Source organism: Saccostrea cucullata, unplaced genomic scaffold, assembly GCF_032062105.1.
Source record: "Saccostrea cucullata isolate Sc308-1 unplaced genomic scaffold, CSIRO_AGI_Scuc_v1 ctg1039, whole genome shotgun sequence".
NCBI lineage: Eukaryota > Metazoa > Mollusca > Bivalvia > Ostreida > Ostreidae > Saccostrea > Saccostrea cuccullata.
The window spans coordinates 152,887-171,768 of record NW_026928226.1 but is presented as its reverse complement, the minus strand read 5'-3'; the positions used below and the strand labels follow the sequence as shown (position 1 = coordinate 171,768).

General features: G+C 30.7%; 1 protein-coding gene across 1 annotated transcript; it reads right to left on the bottom strand.

Annotated features, from left to right (window-relative positions):
- Window positions 1-1,694: 1,694 nt before the first annotated feature.
- Window positions 1,695-17,650, bottom strand: LOC134276838 (uncharacterized). The gene is made up of 8 exons (XM_062759126.1): window positions 17,564-17,650; window positions 17,420-17,452; window positions 17,056-17,135; window positions 14,258-14,329; window positions 13,810-13,933; window positions 13,217-13,311; window positions 10,099-10,167; window positions 1,695-1,808 (listed from the first exon to the last, which is right to left on the bottom strand). The coding sequence occupies exons 1-8, from the start codon at window positions 17,586-17,588 to the stop codon at window positions 1,695-1,697; spliced, it is 612 nt and encodes a 203-aa protein (XP_062615110.1). The 5' UTR covers window positions 17,589-17,650.
- Window positions 17,651-18,882: the final 1,232 nt, after the last annotated feature.

Genomic DNA, 18,882 nt, shown 5'->3' with positions numbered 1-18,882 from the left:
TAGGTTACATAGATCTGAATTGCAACATCTCAAAACGTAGTTGTTCTCTTTCCGAAAATGTTTGGACTACCACTGTACAAATCTAAAGGAATGAAATAAATAACATTTACATCAATCATTAAGCTAAATATTTGGGAAATATTCACTACTTTCAACTCTTGTATATGCCTGGAAAGGTTTATATATTTTTACTTATTCACCTCATTTGATTAGCGGATTAGGATTGGGATTTGCATAATAATGAAAAGAAGCTTAGTGTCTTGTTCACTTTTGCCCTGCTCTTAGTCTACTGCAATAGATTTGTATCCTAATATTTCGTAATACACATATATTCTTATTTTGAATTTCAATTGACTTTTGTGACCAACCTGTAAATAGGGGCCTTGTTTTGAAATGTATTAACACTAACAGAGAGTGCTGCTTCATTAACGACCCTCTCAAAATGTTTTTGGACATTGAGAAAAAATACTTTTTAAAGGTGTTAATATTAAGCTTCTTTAATTGATTATTTCTATAAAGTACAATTTAAAAAATGTAATCAAACACAACACAATATAAGTAATAGAGGTCACTGTTGTTTAAATCCATGATGGTTATCCCTATTTCCTTTATTTGAGTATTCTGAAATCTACGAATGGACTTTTAGGAGAAGCAACTACTTCTACAGTTTTACTTGGACATTTAAACGTTATAATGTACGGAGATACAGAATTGATAACACATGTACATAAGAAAACCTTTCTAGTGGTCATCATAGATATGGTGTTATGGCAGGTGAAGGCCGGGAATTGAGGGTTTGGTTGTCGTTTTCTTAAGAAATGAACAACAATGTTGAAGAGTTGATAAATGAACTTTTAGTTGGTCACACTACTGGCTTTTAAAACCCCTGTCCGTATGAAAATCCACTGTCTTTCTCTGTATCCTACAGCATTTTCACAGTAATCTACGGTGTGTGGTATGCTAGCTCTGTATATACAGTAAATCTCTGTATGCCACTGTATGTATTCCCAGCATGCCACAGTTACATACAGTAGGCCATACGCCTACAGTATGCCACTTTGGCTACTGTTTCCTACAGATTAAACCCCAGTATATGCCCCAGTACGCCCCTGTTTATGTTCTTTGAAGCAAAAGGAAGAAGTTTACACACTCCCAGAGCACTGTACGGTTACCTAAGATGTGGGATTATCAATTTAACACAGAGTTACTTACCTAAGAAATTTTTGAACACTCTTTTAAACACTTAGTAGTATTTTTTTTTAATTAGTTAGGAAACTTTTGTGTTTTTTTATAATAACTCTATAATAACTTGAAAAATTAATAAATCATTTCTTCAATGAATATCTATCTATTAATTTTTAAAATTAATTATCTAATTATTCTTTGAATTGATTTATTAGTTAATTAATTAATTTATTTATTTTGCAAACACCTATTTAATCTATAAAATACTTGGAGTGACTTTGTAACTTTTGAAAAAAAAAAAAAAAAGCACGGCCGGGGTAATGCTGCATTTTGGAAAATATTAGTTTTTAAAATAAATATAGTTTCTTTGAAAAAATAAATATAATTAATTAACGGCATAAAATTAATCATTGTAATCACAGTGAGATTTACTGGTACATTGATAATCATTTGCAAATTCATAAAGAGCAATCGTCGATAAAATCTTTCCAAAGAAATATGAATTAAAGTCAGCAATAATCATAAGGCATACATTCTAGGTTACATAAATCTGAATTGCAACATCTCAGACAACGTTCAGTTGTTCTCTTTCCGAAAATGTTTGGACTACCACTGTCACAAATCTAAAGGAATGAAATAAATAACATTTACATCAATCATTAAGCTAAATATTTGGGAAATATTCACTACTTTCAACTCTTGTATATGCCTGGAAAGGTTTATATATTTTTACTTATTCACCTCATTTGATTAGCGGATTAGGATTGGGATTTGCATAATAATGAAAAGAAGCTTAGTGTCTTGTTCACTTTTGCCCTGCTCTTAGTCTACTGCAATAGATTTGTATCCTAATATTTCGTAATACACATATATTCTTATTTTGAATTTCAATTGACTTTTGTGACCAACCTGTAAATAGGAAATGTATTAACACTAACAGAGAGTGCTGCTTCATTAACACCCTCTCAAAATGTTTTTGGACATTGAGAAAAAATACTTTTTAAAGGTGTTAATATTAAGCTTCTTTAATTCATTATTTCTATAAAGTACATGGCATTTACCCCCAGGAAATGTAATCAAACACAACACAATATAAGTGAATAGAGGTCACTGTTGTTTAAATCCATGATGGTTATCCCTATTTCCTTTATTTGAGTATTCTGAAATCTACGAATGGACTTTTAGGAGAAGCAACTACTTCTACAGTTCACGGATTACTTGGACATTTAAACGTTTTCTACGGAGATACAGTTTTGATAACACATGTACAAAAACACCTTTCTAGTGGTCAATAAATGGTGTTACGGGCACTGGCAGGTGAACCAAATTGAGGGTAGGTTGGTTGTCTTTTCTTAAGAAATGAACAACAATGTTGAAGAGTTGATAAATGAACTTTTAGTTGGTCACACTACTGGCTTTTAAAACCCCTGTCCGTATGAAAATCCACTGTCTTTCTCTGTATCCTACAGCATTTTCACAGTAATCTACGGTATATCTACAGTATGCTACGGTATGCTAGCTCTGTATATACAGTAAATCTCTGTATGCCACTGTATGTATTCCCAGCATGCCACAGTTACATACAGTAGGCCCCGATACGCCTACAGTATGCCACTGTATGGCTACTGTTTCCTACAGACAACTACGGTAAACCCCAGTATATGCCCCAGTACGCCCCTGTTTATGTTCTTTGAAGCAAAAGGAAGAAGTTTACACACTCCCAGAGCACTGTACGGTTACCTAAGATGTGGGATTATCAATTTAGTACACAGAGTTACTTACCTAAGAAATTTTTGAACACTCTTTTAAACACTTTAGTATTTTTTTTTAATTAGTTAGGAAACTTATTGTGTTTTTTTATTAACTTATATAACTATGAAAAATTAATAAATCATTTCTTCAATGAATATCTATCATTATTTTTAAAATTAATTATCTAATTATTCTTTGAATTGATTTATTAGTATTAATTAATTTATTTATTTTGTTTTTCTATAAAATACTTGGAGTGACTGATTTTGAAAAAAAAAAAAAAAAAGCACGTGCTGTTTTGGAAAATATTGTTTTTAAAATAAATATAGTTTCTTTGAAAAAATAAATATAATTAATTAACGGCATAAAATTAATCATTGTAAAAACAAATCAATCTATTTCTTGACAAATGCAAAGCTGCATAGTAGACACGGCACAAAATAAACAAGGTGAAGTTAAGTTAAAATTAAATAAAATAAATGACTTTAAAAATACAAAATTGATCAATGAACTAATTAATTATCTTATTCATTTATTCTGTTTATCAATTTACGAGTGTGTGTGTGTGTGTTCGTAAAATTTTATAGTGATTAGATGAAAGCAAACAACAGGCATATTCATAATATAGAGTCCAACAATATTGGAAAATTTCATCACTTTCCAATTACCAATAAGGTCACACGAGCTTTCTGAAAATGGAATGTTGTGAAACCCGGGGGAGACTTCGACGTAACGTAAAGTTGTATATGCCACGTCGCGTTATAGAAGCATCTAAATGTCCAATTTGACTACGTATTTCTGCAAAATACCGCCCTTTTCTCCATTTTTTTTCTCAAGAAAAGCATAATTATCCTCTTGCACCAACTTATCTTCATTTTTCGCTCAAATTTCAAAATACTAACCATCTTTCCATATGATGTTCCAATTTCAGTAACAATGTCAAGGACAGCACGGCAACCGGCAACGTCCATTAACGCTTTTAATTTGTCTAGGGGGATGTGCACTTATAACAGAGCCTCAAAAAGCGGCTACAACTTTAATCAACGTCCATGGAAGTTCTATTTTCTAAAATTTCTTATGCCACTGGGAAACCAATTAAATGCATTTTTCCCAAGCCTATGTCAATAATATACGCGTTTAATATGATCCCGGGATTTATACAAAACGTATGACTTGACCGAAATTTGACGTAGTCCAACTACTTAAAGATGAACAATAAATCATCCAACTTATAAACTAAATATCCAGTAAATTCAGTAAAACTCTCACACAAAGGTTTATAAAAGATCAAGCAATCGTAATAATGACATAATTTTGGATTTATATATAACACATAGGGCGGTTTAATTCTCATTTTACGTATTAAGAATTAAAATTAATAATAAACACGTTAATGTCTCCCCCGCATTTCCAAACAACCTTTTCTATGGCAACTGCCATAGAGTTACTATTATTTAAAATGTTTTTCAATTTAAAATATTCATCAAGTGTCTATATTTTCATTTGTAATTTTCAACCAATTCCACTTAAAAATAAATAAATTATGAAGAAATTCCACGAACTTTCGGATCAACCCTCGTATCTACAAATACATAAATAAACAAAATAAATAAATAAATTATTTATTTTTGTAATTGACAAGACAACAAAGTGATCAATTATATAACCCCCCCCCCCCCCCACACACACACACACAAAAAAAATTGGTTTTTGTAGTTTTATTTTTAAATGAAAATTATTTCTCCTAAAATATGCTACAAAGTAATTTTTAAGCATATTAAAACAAATATCAATTATTTTACGTCCATGATGGATATCAAAATAATCGTCAGATTATGCACAATTTTTATTTGTCAATTGCAATTTTATATTTTTAGTTTGATTTGATTGAAGAAAAAAAATCGGTTTTCAAAACCCTAACACGATTATGAAAGAACTTCAAAGCCATTGATTGTTTACAAGTGACTCGGGGTACACAGTAATGATACTGATTGTCTTTTTCACTGACCACTATACCTTGTTTATTTTGTGGCAGAGAGCGACCCTGTCCACTCTGAGGCTGTTTGAAATAACATTTTCTCTTTGTGAGAGGACCGATTTTTTTCAAAAAATAAAATAAAAGTATCAAAAAAGCTATTGACGGGTTAAGATTGTGCATAATGAGACGATTATTTTGATATCCAACACGGAAGTAAAATAACTAAAAGTAGTATAAATGTGCTTCAAAAATACTTTGAGAGACATTTTAGTGGAAACTTGTTTACATTAAATAAGCCAAATAGATCCAATTTTCGGGATTATAATTAATTAATTTGTTTGTTTCGTCAATTTTAAAATTAAATAGATATAAATAAATTGTTCTTTTTACAATGATTAAATACGTGCTTTTAATCAGTTTTATTTATTTATTCACTAACAATTTAAAATCAATTATTGAATTGATTTAAAAAGTATTTTTTTTTTTAAATGCAGCATAACTCTTGTTTTGTAGGTGTGTGTATGTAATTTTTTTCCCAAAAGATACAAAAAAGCCATTTCCAAGTATTTTATGGATTAAACAGGTGTTAGGAAAATAAATAAATGGTAAATAAATAAATAAAATAGATAATTTATTTATCACCATAAAAATGTCACACTCTTTAATTATATTTTTTAAATTGACAATACAACAAAATAATCAATTATTTATATCCCTAAAAATAAGATTTTTAAGGGTTTTTAGTATAAATATTTTTATCCTAAACCATGATACAAAGTATTTTTTAAGCATATATAAGTGAATTTCAATTATTTTACGTCCATGATGGATATCAAAATAATCGTCAGATTATGCACAATTTTTATTTGTCAATTGCAATTTTATATTTTTAGTTTGATTTGATTGAAAAAAAAATCGGTTTTCAAAACCCTAACACGATTATGAAAGAACTTCAAAGCCATTGATTGTTTACAAGTGACTCGGGGTACACAGTAATGATACTGATTGTCTTTTTCACTGACCACTATACCTTGTTTATTTTGTGGCAGAGAGCGACCCTGTCCACTCTGAGGCTGTTTGAAATAACATTTTCTCTTTGTGAGAGGACCGATTTTTTTCTAACAAAATAAAATAAAAGTATCAAAAAAGCTATTGACGGGTTAAGATTGTGCATAATGAGACGATTATTTTGATATCCAACACGGAAGTAAAATAATTAAAAGTAGTATAAATGTGCTTCAAAAATACTTTGAGAGACATTTTAGTGGAAACTTGTTTACATTAAATAAGCCAAATAGATCCAATTTTCGGGATTATAATTAATTAATTTGTTTGTTTCGTCAATTTTAAAATTAAATAGATAAATATATTGTTCTTTTTACAATGATTAAATACGTGCTTTTAATCAGTTTTATTTATTTATTCACTAACCATTTAAAATTAATTATTGAATTGATTTAAAAAACTAATTTTTTTAAATGCAGCATTACTCTTGTTTTGTAGGTGTGTGTGTGTAATTTTTTTTCCCAATAGATACAAAAAAGCTATGCCAAGTATTTTATGGATTAAACAGGTGTTAGAAAAAATAAATAAATGGTAAATAAATAAATAAAATAGATAATTAATTTATCACCATAAAAATGTCAAACTCTTTAATTTTATTTTTTAAATTGACAATACAACAAAATAATCAATTATTTATATCCCAAAAATAAGATTTTTAGGGGTTTTTAGTAAAAATATTTTTATCCTAAACTATGTTACAAAGTATTTTTTAAGCATATTAAAGTGAATTTCAATTATTTCACGTCCATGATGGTTATCAAAATAATCGTCAGATTATGCACAATTTTTATTTGTCAATTGCAATTTCATATTTTTAGTTTGATTAGATTGAAAAAAAAAATGGTTTTCAAAACCCTAACACGATTATGAAAGAACTTCAAAGCCATTGATTGTTTACCAGTGACACGGGGTATACAGTAATGACACCTATTGTTTTGTTCACTGATCACTATAACTTGTTTATTTTGTGACAGAGAGCGACCGTGTCCACTCTACAGCTGCTTGAAATAACAGTTTCTCTTTGAATTAGAACCGATTTTTGTCATACAAAACAAAATAAAAGTTTCAAAAAAGCTATTGACGGGTTAAGATTGTGCATAATGAGACGGTTATTTTGATTACTAACACGGAAGTAAAATAATTAAAAGAAGTTTAAATATGCTTCAAAAAGACTTTGAACCACATTTTAGCGTAATATTGTTTACATAAAATTTGCCAAATAAATCCCAACTTTCGGCTATACAATTTATAATTCAGTTTGTATATTCAATTTAGAAATAAGAATTTTTTTTTGCAATGATTGACTACATGCAATCAATTAGATTTTTTTTAAAGAACATCAATAAGTTAAAAAAAAAAAAAGAATTACTCGGGCTGTGTTTTGTTTTTCTTAACAAAAGTTACAAAGTCACTCCAAGTATTTTATAGATTAAATAGGTGTTCGCAAAATAAATAAATTAATTAATTAACTAATAAATCAATTAAAAGAATAATTAAACAATTAATCTAAAAATTGATAGATAAATATTCTCTGAAGCAATGATTTAATAATTTTTCATAGTTATTTCAGAGTTATAAAAGAACACAATAAGTTTCCTAACAATTAAAAAAAAAATACTACTATGTGTTTAAAATAGTGTTCAAAAATTTCTTATGTAAGTAACTCTGTGTACTACATTGATAATCCCACATCTTAGGTAACCGTACAGTGCTCTGGGAGTGTGTAAACTTCTTCTTTTTGCTTCAATGGACATATACAGGGGCGTACTGGGGCATATACTGGGGTTTACCGTAGTTGTCTGTAGGAAACAGTAGCCATACAGTGGCATACTGTAGGCGTATCGGGGCCTACTGTATGTAACTGTGGCATGCTGGGAATACATACAGTGGCATACAGAGATTTACTGTATATACAGAGCTAGCATACCGTAGCATACTGTAGATATACCGTATATTACTGTGAAAATGCTGTAGGATACAGAGAAAGACAGTGGATTTTCATACGGACAGGGGTTTTAAAAGCCAGTAGTGTCACGTGATCAAATCCTGAGATTTTCTGTAAATTTGATCACATACCAACAAAGTTCATTTCCCAGTGCACTTTTTAACATTGTTGTTTATTATTACTTTTATTGCATTCGAGACGAATAAATTTCGAGTAAAATTGCATTTATTACACGAACGGGCCATCGTATTGATATGTTGTGGCGCGCAATGACCTAGAAGCTGTTTGGTCAAAGTTAGTTTACATCGCCCCAACATTTGAATGTTAACATTCATGTTTAGAGGTCCAGTTCAGAAAATCTCTGTATATAGTGAAACAACAATGATTGCTTCTTAAAATAATTTATTTCATAAATTCTTACAATATTTGAAGACAAAAACGGTGGTATCGCTTGTTTTAGTTTACATATCTCCAAATGAATTTCGGGTTTAAAAGGTATGTGTGGTTTTAGGCCAATGAATGCATTCAAAACCTTATTCACATCAAAAGAAGATTCAATGAACATCTTATGATTGAAAAATATCCATTTTTTTTCATTTTATGTTTTTCATCGTTATATTAACTATGGAATGTTCCAAAAGAAGTTGCACCGTAGACAAATTATCACCTCGCTCTGTGATTCGGTCGCGCTATGATCTCTGACCCTCAAATAACATTCACACAGAATTGAACATATCTTCTCTTTAATGGGTTCATCTAAGAAATATATTTGCAAATAAAATATTTCAAGAACAACTTATGTATGCATTAAGATATTTATATGGTACAAGAGCTTCCGTACATTTTATTAATGCAAAACTTAGCCGTCAACTGTAAAGTCAGCGTTCCTCGTAAAAGTCAAGTAACTGTAGTAGACCATGATATTTGGAAGTTTTTTTAAGGTAGTAGTACATGTACTACCTTTAAAATCTTCCAAATATCATGATCCTCTATTGGAGTTATGTCCCACCACCAGGAGAAATGATTTGTAGATTTGACATGTATACACCTGTGGAAAGTAAATATTTCTTTTGTTGGATATAGGTTTTTATTTTTGTGTCGCCTGCGGAGCAGAGTGGCACTAAGCAACCACTTTACCCGGAGTCTGTCTGTTTGCCCATTTTTCCGTCTGTCACACCTTCAATCTGATAACTGTAAGAGATATGGACTTCATATTTTGCATATCTATTGAATGGCACTATCACATTTGTAAATTGCCATGGCTACCGACCTCGTGAACATTGATGTTGTCCTTCATCTACTTTACAAAGAAGTTAAATGTGCAATATACCGCATAGTAATACATTTAAGGGGTTATTCTATGAAATTGAGCATGTGTATTGATTGTCATAAGACATTATGGAAAATACCAGCGTTACAATTCACTTGACATTGACCTATGACCTACTTTACAAAGAATACCTCGGGCAATCTAATTTAACCGTTTGAATTTTGAGAGGCGGATGTTGATACATTTTAAACATTTATACATGTTTATTAACTCATAATGCTGTTCTTTTAAACTGTGTGATATTCTGTAACCACACAAACTGATATTTAGATATTATGAAAATACATCTGGATCGGGATCCTACAACACATTATGTAGCAGGATAATTGGTGTAAAGACTCTAAAACACATATTGATAACACGTGTAAAATGATAAATTATTATCTATAATAATTGCAACTTAATTATTCATATAAGGGTTGGAAATCATTTGTTTTATTCACAGGCTCCGGCAGTCTTATACTACATGTACATGTATGTGTTGATGTTTTAGTGCATTTATGATCACTATCATGTTGTTTCTTTTGTACGAAAGACTGTGTATGCTAGTAGCATAAAATGGCTGAACACTGTTAGATTTAGTTATATCTTTTAGAAGCTAAAAGCAGGCGACAATGTATTCCTTGGAACACTCTTGATTTATGGCCCATTGTGAATTATAGTTAACCTAGCAATGCAGAAAGCTTGCAGAAAATGTAATTAAATGACAAAGAACAACAATTTATTGAATTGTTACTATATCATTTGGCATCAAAGTCTTTAAATCAGGTATCAAAATATGATATTAATTTTTTTAAAAGTTAATTCAATTAAGCGTTGTATATATAAATTTGTTATACTTACATGTTTTTGTGAACAGGATTGTACAAAAATGGAATCACCAAATTCAACTTCCTCGCGTAGATGACAAATCTGTTTTAAATAATTACGGTATAATGGTTTCATTTTTGTTTAGGTTCTCTGTTATAAATTGATTTTATCAAAACCAATTTCTTTACAAAACTATGGTTAGCATTTTAGTTCCTTGCTGTTGGAATCGTAGAAAAAAAACTTTTTTTCTCGTCTTTCCATTTGTCTGTTTTGTAATCTATCCTGTTTGGTTGTTTTTGCACTTTTTTCTATACATTTGAGGATTTTGAGCTGTTTTTTATATATAAGTAGAGGTTGATAAAAAATTGATCACGTTTGCATTTCATTTTTGCTTCAGTGAATTTTGACGGAATCACGACAATTTCAGTTTTAAAGGTTTTTGAAATTTTTGCATTTTGCTTTAAGGTGAACAGAGCTAATTTTTGGTATGTGGTATTTCTTTGCTGAGATAAAGATCAAGAATGTGGTTTTCTGCTTCATTAATTTTGGGGATTATAATGCATTTTCAATTTCTGAGGGGAACCGGATTATACTAACAAAAGAGTACTTGTACTGCTTATTCATCAGCTTGTGTAGTTGAGTTTATACTCAATATGTACACTGAATTATGGAACTTTATGTGATGATATAAAGGATTAATGGAAAAGTTTATACAATCATGTACTATACCTTTCAAATTTAAAAATACACAGCAAGCTTATAACACTATCTCCATGATATAGTGTACTACAGACTCGTGCAATAAGTATTCGGTCAAAATGGCGGCGTGTTTACACTGACAACGGTAGTATGAAAAATCTACAAGCTAAAATTTCAATGAAAACTGCTTTGAAAATTAAAAAAATCAATTACTTGCGATTAAATATTAATACTTCATAAGGTGTCCTTTGAGTCTGATTACATTTAGAATCCGCTTTGGAATGGAGCCATACAAGTTTTTAATGTAAGCAGGCGTGATACTTGTCCATATGCCCCGAATTTCCTCGATCAAATTGTCTCTCGTTTTTATTGCAGCAGTGCTTGACTGAAGTTTTCTTTTTATGCGTAAACCAAACATTATTATATTCAAGTCTGGTGACTGAGCAGGCCAGCTTAAACAGTTAATTCGATTTCTAGCTACATACTCTTGAGTTGACCTGGCTCGGTGGACGGCTGCGTTGTCATCCTGAAAATACATTTTGAGGGAAATGTCTTGCCAGAACAGGCCATAGGTTTTCCTCTAAGATATCTTGATATTTAGTAGCATTGATATTCCTTCTACTGGCGTCATAGTTCCAACACCCTCCCTGCAGATACCTTTTCATGCTTGACTTGTGAAATCCTCTGCTGAACAAGGTCCGGCCTCCACCCTTCGTCTTTTTTTTTCCAAATCCTAATTCTTTCATCATTACCCAATATAGTTTTACTCTCACCTGAAAAAATCACATGCTTCCAGTCCTCTACTGTCCATCGTCTTTTCCCCCGACACCAAGCAAGCAGCTTCTTACGATTCACTTCTTTAATCATGTTAAAAACCAGTTTCTTCTTAGAAACACTTCTCCTGTAGTTATGTTTGTGCAAATTATGCTGTAATGTTATATCAGAAAGTGAACATTTACGATTTGTTTTCACAATCCTCTCTAACTTCCGATAGCACGGGCCGATTTTTGGAGGTCGGCCGCTTCTGGGTTTGTTTTCAACAGATCCCGTGTCAGAAAATTTTCGACAAACGTCTATAACAGTTGATTTAGGTAACTGTAACATTTCACTTAATATCTTTCTCCGAGAATAACCTTTCTGCATTAACTCCACGATGATGTTTTTCACATCTGACCCAATTTCTTTTCCTTTCCGACCCATCTTTTTTACTGTTGCTATATTTGCTCTAAATTTGTAAACAGCAGACGAAAATATTGTCACGTGATTAATCATGTGACTAAATTGTTTATATTTATACAAATCTACTTCCTGTGATGTGATATCAAGAGGTCAAGGTCATTTTTTTAATACATTGAAAGTGTAAACACGCCGCCATTTTTGACCGAATACTTTTTGCACGTAACTGTAAATCGACTTTGCAGTTTTTAATTCAGTTTCTAATTTATATTATTTTGATTGAGAGAAAGCATTGTTATATTATATCTGAATCTTACTTGTTTTTAATTGAGTACTGTACAGCAGGAAATTTACCCGCGTAGTAAGTAATCGCTTTATTCGCGGAAAAATAAATTCCGCGAAATCAACATACATTGAATAATTCTTTAAATTAAAGATTTGTAAGAAAAAATGAAATTTTACTATTATCTGTGATTAGAATCTTAAAACTTACTTCAAATTGTCTTTCCCTACAAACACAAAGGCAGTAACTTTTATACTTATTATCCGAGATGTAGACTGTCTTTATAATTATTCGGGTATATGGATCGATTACAAACATGCAGTTGTTGATGTTTTTACAGCTTATTAGCTGTAAAATTAATTTCTATAGCTAACGATTAATTTTGCCATATAGTAGACGAGCGATGTAATTATTTATTAAAACATGCTTGTTTAATTTCACCAGTATCACTCAGTCATTACCTTTAATCAAGGCACTTTCGTAGTACTTGAAAAAAAGTTCTCTGATTTGACCTCGGAAAAAAAAAGATTGAATGTGTAACATTGTTTTGACTTCAAATAGGGATAATTCCCGTGATTCGTTATTAATCCATCGTACTCGAAATCGACACAATATGTAGACTTGACTTTTCTGTCTGATGTGCGCGATAGACATCTACAAACTTTCGTAAGATAGAGACAGAAAATATTAATCTTCACAATATATACCTACATGTAAAGAAAAATGTTTTCAAGTACTGTTAAAGAATGTATGAATTTTTCTTTCACACGAATTCAAACGACCGCGATTTACTGAAAATTGAACAAATCGCGATATTTTGCAACCGCGATTTTAACCGGCCATACAGTACATGTTAATGTATTTTGGGTTTTTTTCTGGGTTTTTTTTTATTATTATTATCATTTTTTTATTTTTGTATTGAAAATTGAATTTGGTTGACGGAACCTAAACTCGTGCATATTTTTCAGAAAAAAAACTATTATCTTGAATTACCTCGTTTTCATCACAAACTGTGACAGAACTACAATCTGCAGGGTCTACCGATTGAGGACAGTTAAAACAGAGGGGACCTCTTTTACTTGGGTAATCTGTAAAATGAAAAACAAACTTATACAAGAATCATAAAAAATTTGGAATTAAGAATTAAACAGTCGGAAGTAATATAGTTTTACTGATTATATACATTGCATCGTAATTGTAGGAATTTATTCTTTACTCTTGGATTGTACTGCTCGTGGGCTTTTTCAATTCGGTTAAACACCTGTTGAATTATTTGCTAAATAAATGCACTGTCCTTCATCTGCACGTTACCCCTAAGTCTTCAAAGTATCATTATTTTATTATGTATAGAATGAAGAATACAAACAGCGATCGATATCTAAAAATTCTATAAATAATATAAATCTAAGAAAAGAATATAAAGACTTTAAAGATATCTCCTTCAGTAATAGATAAGGAGAGTTTTTGAAGTACTCTGTGTTTACTTCAGAGCATACATGTACATGTTTGCTAGCAAGAATCGTTCTTTGATAATGAATTCACACTGAGATGGCTAATATTATTTGCTTAATAAGTGTTATACATACCTAATCCCCCACAGCCTTTGTGATTACAAGCATCAGTAGTACAGCATTCTATACACTGTTCTGTGTGGGCATAGGCAGGGTTGTGGCTTTTTAACAATCCAGGTAACTTCCGCTTAGAGCAGATCTACGATATTTGTATGAAAATAATTGAGCATATGTGTAGACATGTTAAATTCAAGGAATTTTTTTCCAATGATCTTTTCGAAAAAAGAAGTTTTATTTTCAGAAAATGAATGAGCTACAAGTTTTGCTTAATATAGTGTCTGCTTTCTCGCCTAAAATTAACCGATTTTTTTTTTTGACTTATTAGGTATTGCATTTAAGAATTTGGTTACCAGGGAAGCTTCAGTGGGCTTAAATGCTTTTTTCACTAGTTCTATTTCTAAAATAACCATTTGCTTTCAGCTGAAATACGTTCGCCCTATATACTTTCCAATCAATTACTTACTGATGGGGTGTGACAACCTGTGTCATATAGAACTTCTCCATTTATTCCTGTATACCTCTGGGTAAAACACACCTACAAAAAATGAATAGTTCTGTATCTTATTTTATCAAACATAATCTCCATATATTTCTTTAAAAATAATAATTTTTATATTGAACGTTTAATATTAAAATCATCTCGTCATTCGATGAAAATATAAAGGTTTTTGCTTATTAAATTGAAATGAGGATGCACAACCTCAAAACCCCTACTTTTATTTAGACTTTTTGATCAAAAGTTTCATTTAAAGCGGCAATACGGCTGCAAATCGTGTGCTTTTTCATTCCAATTTACCCAATATATCATTCAGGAATAAGGTAAAAAGTTTAATTAAGCATTTGAGAAAAAATAAATATTCCCTCCTCATACAAAATTAGCGTAATTAGAATCTGCCGGAAAATCAAGGGTCGTACAACTTAGCTCTGTTTACTTGTACTACGTGAATTCTAAAATGGCACGTGCATACAATGTAGGGTTTACAATTATCATGGAATATTAAGTAAAATCAATTCTGAGAATCAAAATATCTTAACTCTCCGGTCAATTAATAATACTTAACTTTTTAGTCTGCATTCAGACGAATTTAATGATTAAGTACAAATGTTCACGTTTTGTGTATTGGGGTGCAGGAAAGGAAAATCCACCAAATCATACGTCATTGCGGCAAAATGTCAAACATAATACCTTTATGTAGTTCCAATACAATTTGCACTTCAAATGGCAATAAATTTTATATGTATAACGTTGAGTTTAAACTGATTTTTTTTTTCTTTTAAGGTCAGACGAGACGTTCCTCAAAATCTGTTATGTATATCTTCGTAATGCATGAAAAATATTCAAAATTTTCATAACATTCTGATTTCTAAAGCAGTTTCTAGACATTTTTAAAAAATCCAAACAATTAAACATTTGAAATTGGAAAATTATTTTTCTTCCCCAGAGAAATATATAAGAAAAACTACCCCTGGTATCTTGCAGAAATGCCTGGTAAGGTACCTCAATTTTTTGTGAGTAAACATGTTTAAGTAGCAACACTTCAATGACAAACTCTTAGAAAAATTTATCTATTATTAAGGAACGTCTCGTCTGTCCTTAAAGCCATGGAGATACGAGAAATGATAACAAGTATCAACAAACCTGTAGGGTAGAACCTTCGCGAGCCCCACGTGAATGTCGCCGAGATCCCGTTTCTTCTTCATCCAATGATTATATTAATCTCCAAACTAAATTTTTGTCAGCAAAGTTGCTTTTTAATTTCAAGCCCTATTTTTGATTTTGTTCTTCGTTTTGGTCGACTTTGTCAATGTAGCAGGCCTACCGGGCTTCCCTCTATTACCATGCTGTTTTGTTTATGAAAACTATACGCATGCTCGATAGCATGGAATGTGGAAACTCGAACACGTTGCAATGTATATATTTATGGACTATAAATAATTATTAATTCTAATGAAATAATCAGAATTATTTACTTATGAAATTTGTAATTTTCTGAAAGTGTATACATTTATGAGTATGAAAAGAATTCCAAATCCTACAGGAAAATTTTAACAAGTCTCTTTTTGAAGAGATGCGCCGTATTGTCACTTTACGGATATGGCTAGATTTCCCACGGGTTTATGTTGTTTTTATAAGTGAGGCAATTATGTTTTTAGAACGTTCAAGAATGTTTGATAAAATATGAAAGCCATAAAGGGGTTTATTCTACCTATTCCCACTTTTTGAAAATCAGGTAGGAAAAGGTAAGATTTCATGTGGGAATAGGTGGAATTTTTGTGTAAACAAATAATTAACTATGAAAACACATAATTACTATGTAAACAATGATCCACAATTATTAATGAATACCTGTTGGAATAGAGGACCAGTATATTCACTTTTTAGAATTATAAATCTGACTTATAAATCAAATACTATAGTATTTGAAAGAAAAATAAGTGAATTAAATCCTTTTTTACAATGTTCATAATATCAATGCCCCCCTTCCCCGATAAATCTATTTATTTTATGTTCTAGAATTAAGATATGAAAGTGCTTTTTTTCTTTGTTATTTTCTCAAATCCATATTTTTCATTGAAATAATTCATATTTTTCATTAAATTTATTCGTTATTTTGTTATTTTCTCAAATCCATATTTTTCATTGAAATAATTCATATTTTTCATTAAATTTATTCGTTATTTTCTGTCTTAAAATGTACAAAATACAGATAAATCTAAGAAGGAGTGTAATTAGTCAATTACTGTAAAAACAAATTAACTATCTAAACATCTATTGTTCTTTGCAAGTGGGAATAGGTGGAATTGAAATTCTTAAAAAGTGGGAATAGGTAGAAGACACCCATAAAGGCTGCTATTTCAATGATTTGGAGCTTCCAGTTTGATTTTTCGTCTCGGCACCTTTCAAACAATTAATAGTTGAGGCAATCAGGTACCGCTGGGAGGGTGGCGGAGAGATAAATGTATCTCCTGCTCACCAACCAGCAAGAAATACATGATTTCCTTGACCTTAATACGCACTGGTTGTGCAAATGAGTCTTTCCTCATTTATTTATTTTTGAGGGGGGTGGGGAGACATAAGAAAGCATGTGTCCTTTTCATTGTATAGGCACCAGTATAATCACACAACCACTTATGCTACAAAATGGCCCTGATTGTAGAGTAAAGGGTTAATTGTCTAAATAAATCATCCATCTGTACAAACAATGGCTATTAAGAGGGATTCTTTCATTGTATTTAACAATAAAATAATAATTGTTTTACCTTTCCTTGATCACATTTTTGTATAGAATGGCAATGCCTCGGAGAGACAACAGCGGTACAACTAAGACAATGCAGTGCATCTAAATGATAAAGTAATATATATTCTTTCAATTTCCTCTACATTTACAGAATAGCCACTTGTTTCAATTCAACATCAGGTTAACATTGCACTAAAAAATAATGCTAGAAATAGAGTACACTCTTAATGCATATTTTGTTGCCTCGGCATACCAACTAAGTTCATGTAATTATATTTTGTACACGTAGTACATTGACATTGAACATGAACAACTGTATCTGAAAGTATCAGCAGTATTCATTATTATATTTTGGGTGGGGGGAGGTTGATTTGTAAAAGACATACCCACAGTGTCGATTCTGATTATCACAAAGATGACTGGAAATAAAAGAAATGTACATGATATAGTACTTTTTCATGAAGTAATACAATAACTGTGATTTTTAACAAGAAAGGAAATTCCATTATTTCTGAAACAATTATACGTACCTAAAAATACGTTAGACACAAACATTTTACACTGTGAAACACCTTTACTGATAATGTGCAGGACTAATGACTCTGACTAGAACAATGTGGACCTTAACAGCTGATAACATATCTCTATGACGATCTTTATTGCACTTTTACGTATATGAGATTCCAATACTATAAGTCTTGTAGATATTTTTTCTGTTAATTGACATTGCTTGACAGCAGAATATATTCTAAAACTTAGTTTAAAAATTAATGTATACAAATGTCAAACAGCGTTGTCTATGAGCAGTTAAAAAAAAAAATATTTTGAAATTTAACGAGAAATATTATTTAAATACTATATAGCTCTCTTTCATCAAAGGGAAAAAAATTCAATAATAAATATAATTGTTAAGGAGATGAATCATTTTTTCTTTGAGAAATTCAAGAGGACATGAGCTACGTTGATTCACGCCTGCGTATTACATGAAGTGCGATAGCCTGATAAATTGCTACATATTTTTGTCATTCAAAGATCATTTAAAAAGTTGCGCTATTTTTTTCCTCAATCACATTACAGTGAAAATTTATTCCTATTCATCTTATGGTTGCTCATGAGAACATAATCTTATTCTAATTTGCAAAGAATCTTGGGGAAAAATAATTGAAAATATAAGAATATTAAAATTTTCAAGTGAATTATCATTAAAATGGATGAGCTGAAAGCCGTCATGTTCAAATTCCTGAGAAACTTCATGGAAAATTCACGTGGTCTATTTAGAAAAACCAATTCAATATACATTAGATATGCCACTGTATATTTAGCTGGGCAGTTATAATCAAGATGGAAATCGTCTTTTTTGTCACGATAGGAGACATCCATTCATAGCGTAACTCTCGCTACGTGCATGTATACCATAATCACCTTTAAAATTTGAAATTCATAATAAAAAACTTTTTTAAAATATTCATTGGTGCATCTATGATTGATTAATAATTGATTGACCCTGTGTCAAAAAGCATTTCATTATATATTTTCAATCTTTCATTAACGACACAGAATTTTTATAATTATTTGATTAAATAATAGCAAAAGTCATGATGTTAAATGTTTATTTACCAACAGTTCCAGAGATACTTTGCCAAGTTTATTATATATGTTTTATATTCATAAGCTATGTTCATGTTCTCGAATCTTTCATAGCAAGAATTTCCTTTAAAATTACAAATATGTATGTGAAAAAGTTGACGGTGTTGTGTTGTCAATTGAACGACCTTGATTCCTACAATGTTTCCAATATCATAAACGTTTATCATAATTAAACTAATTTGTCTTAGATTAGAATTAGCAA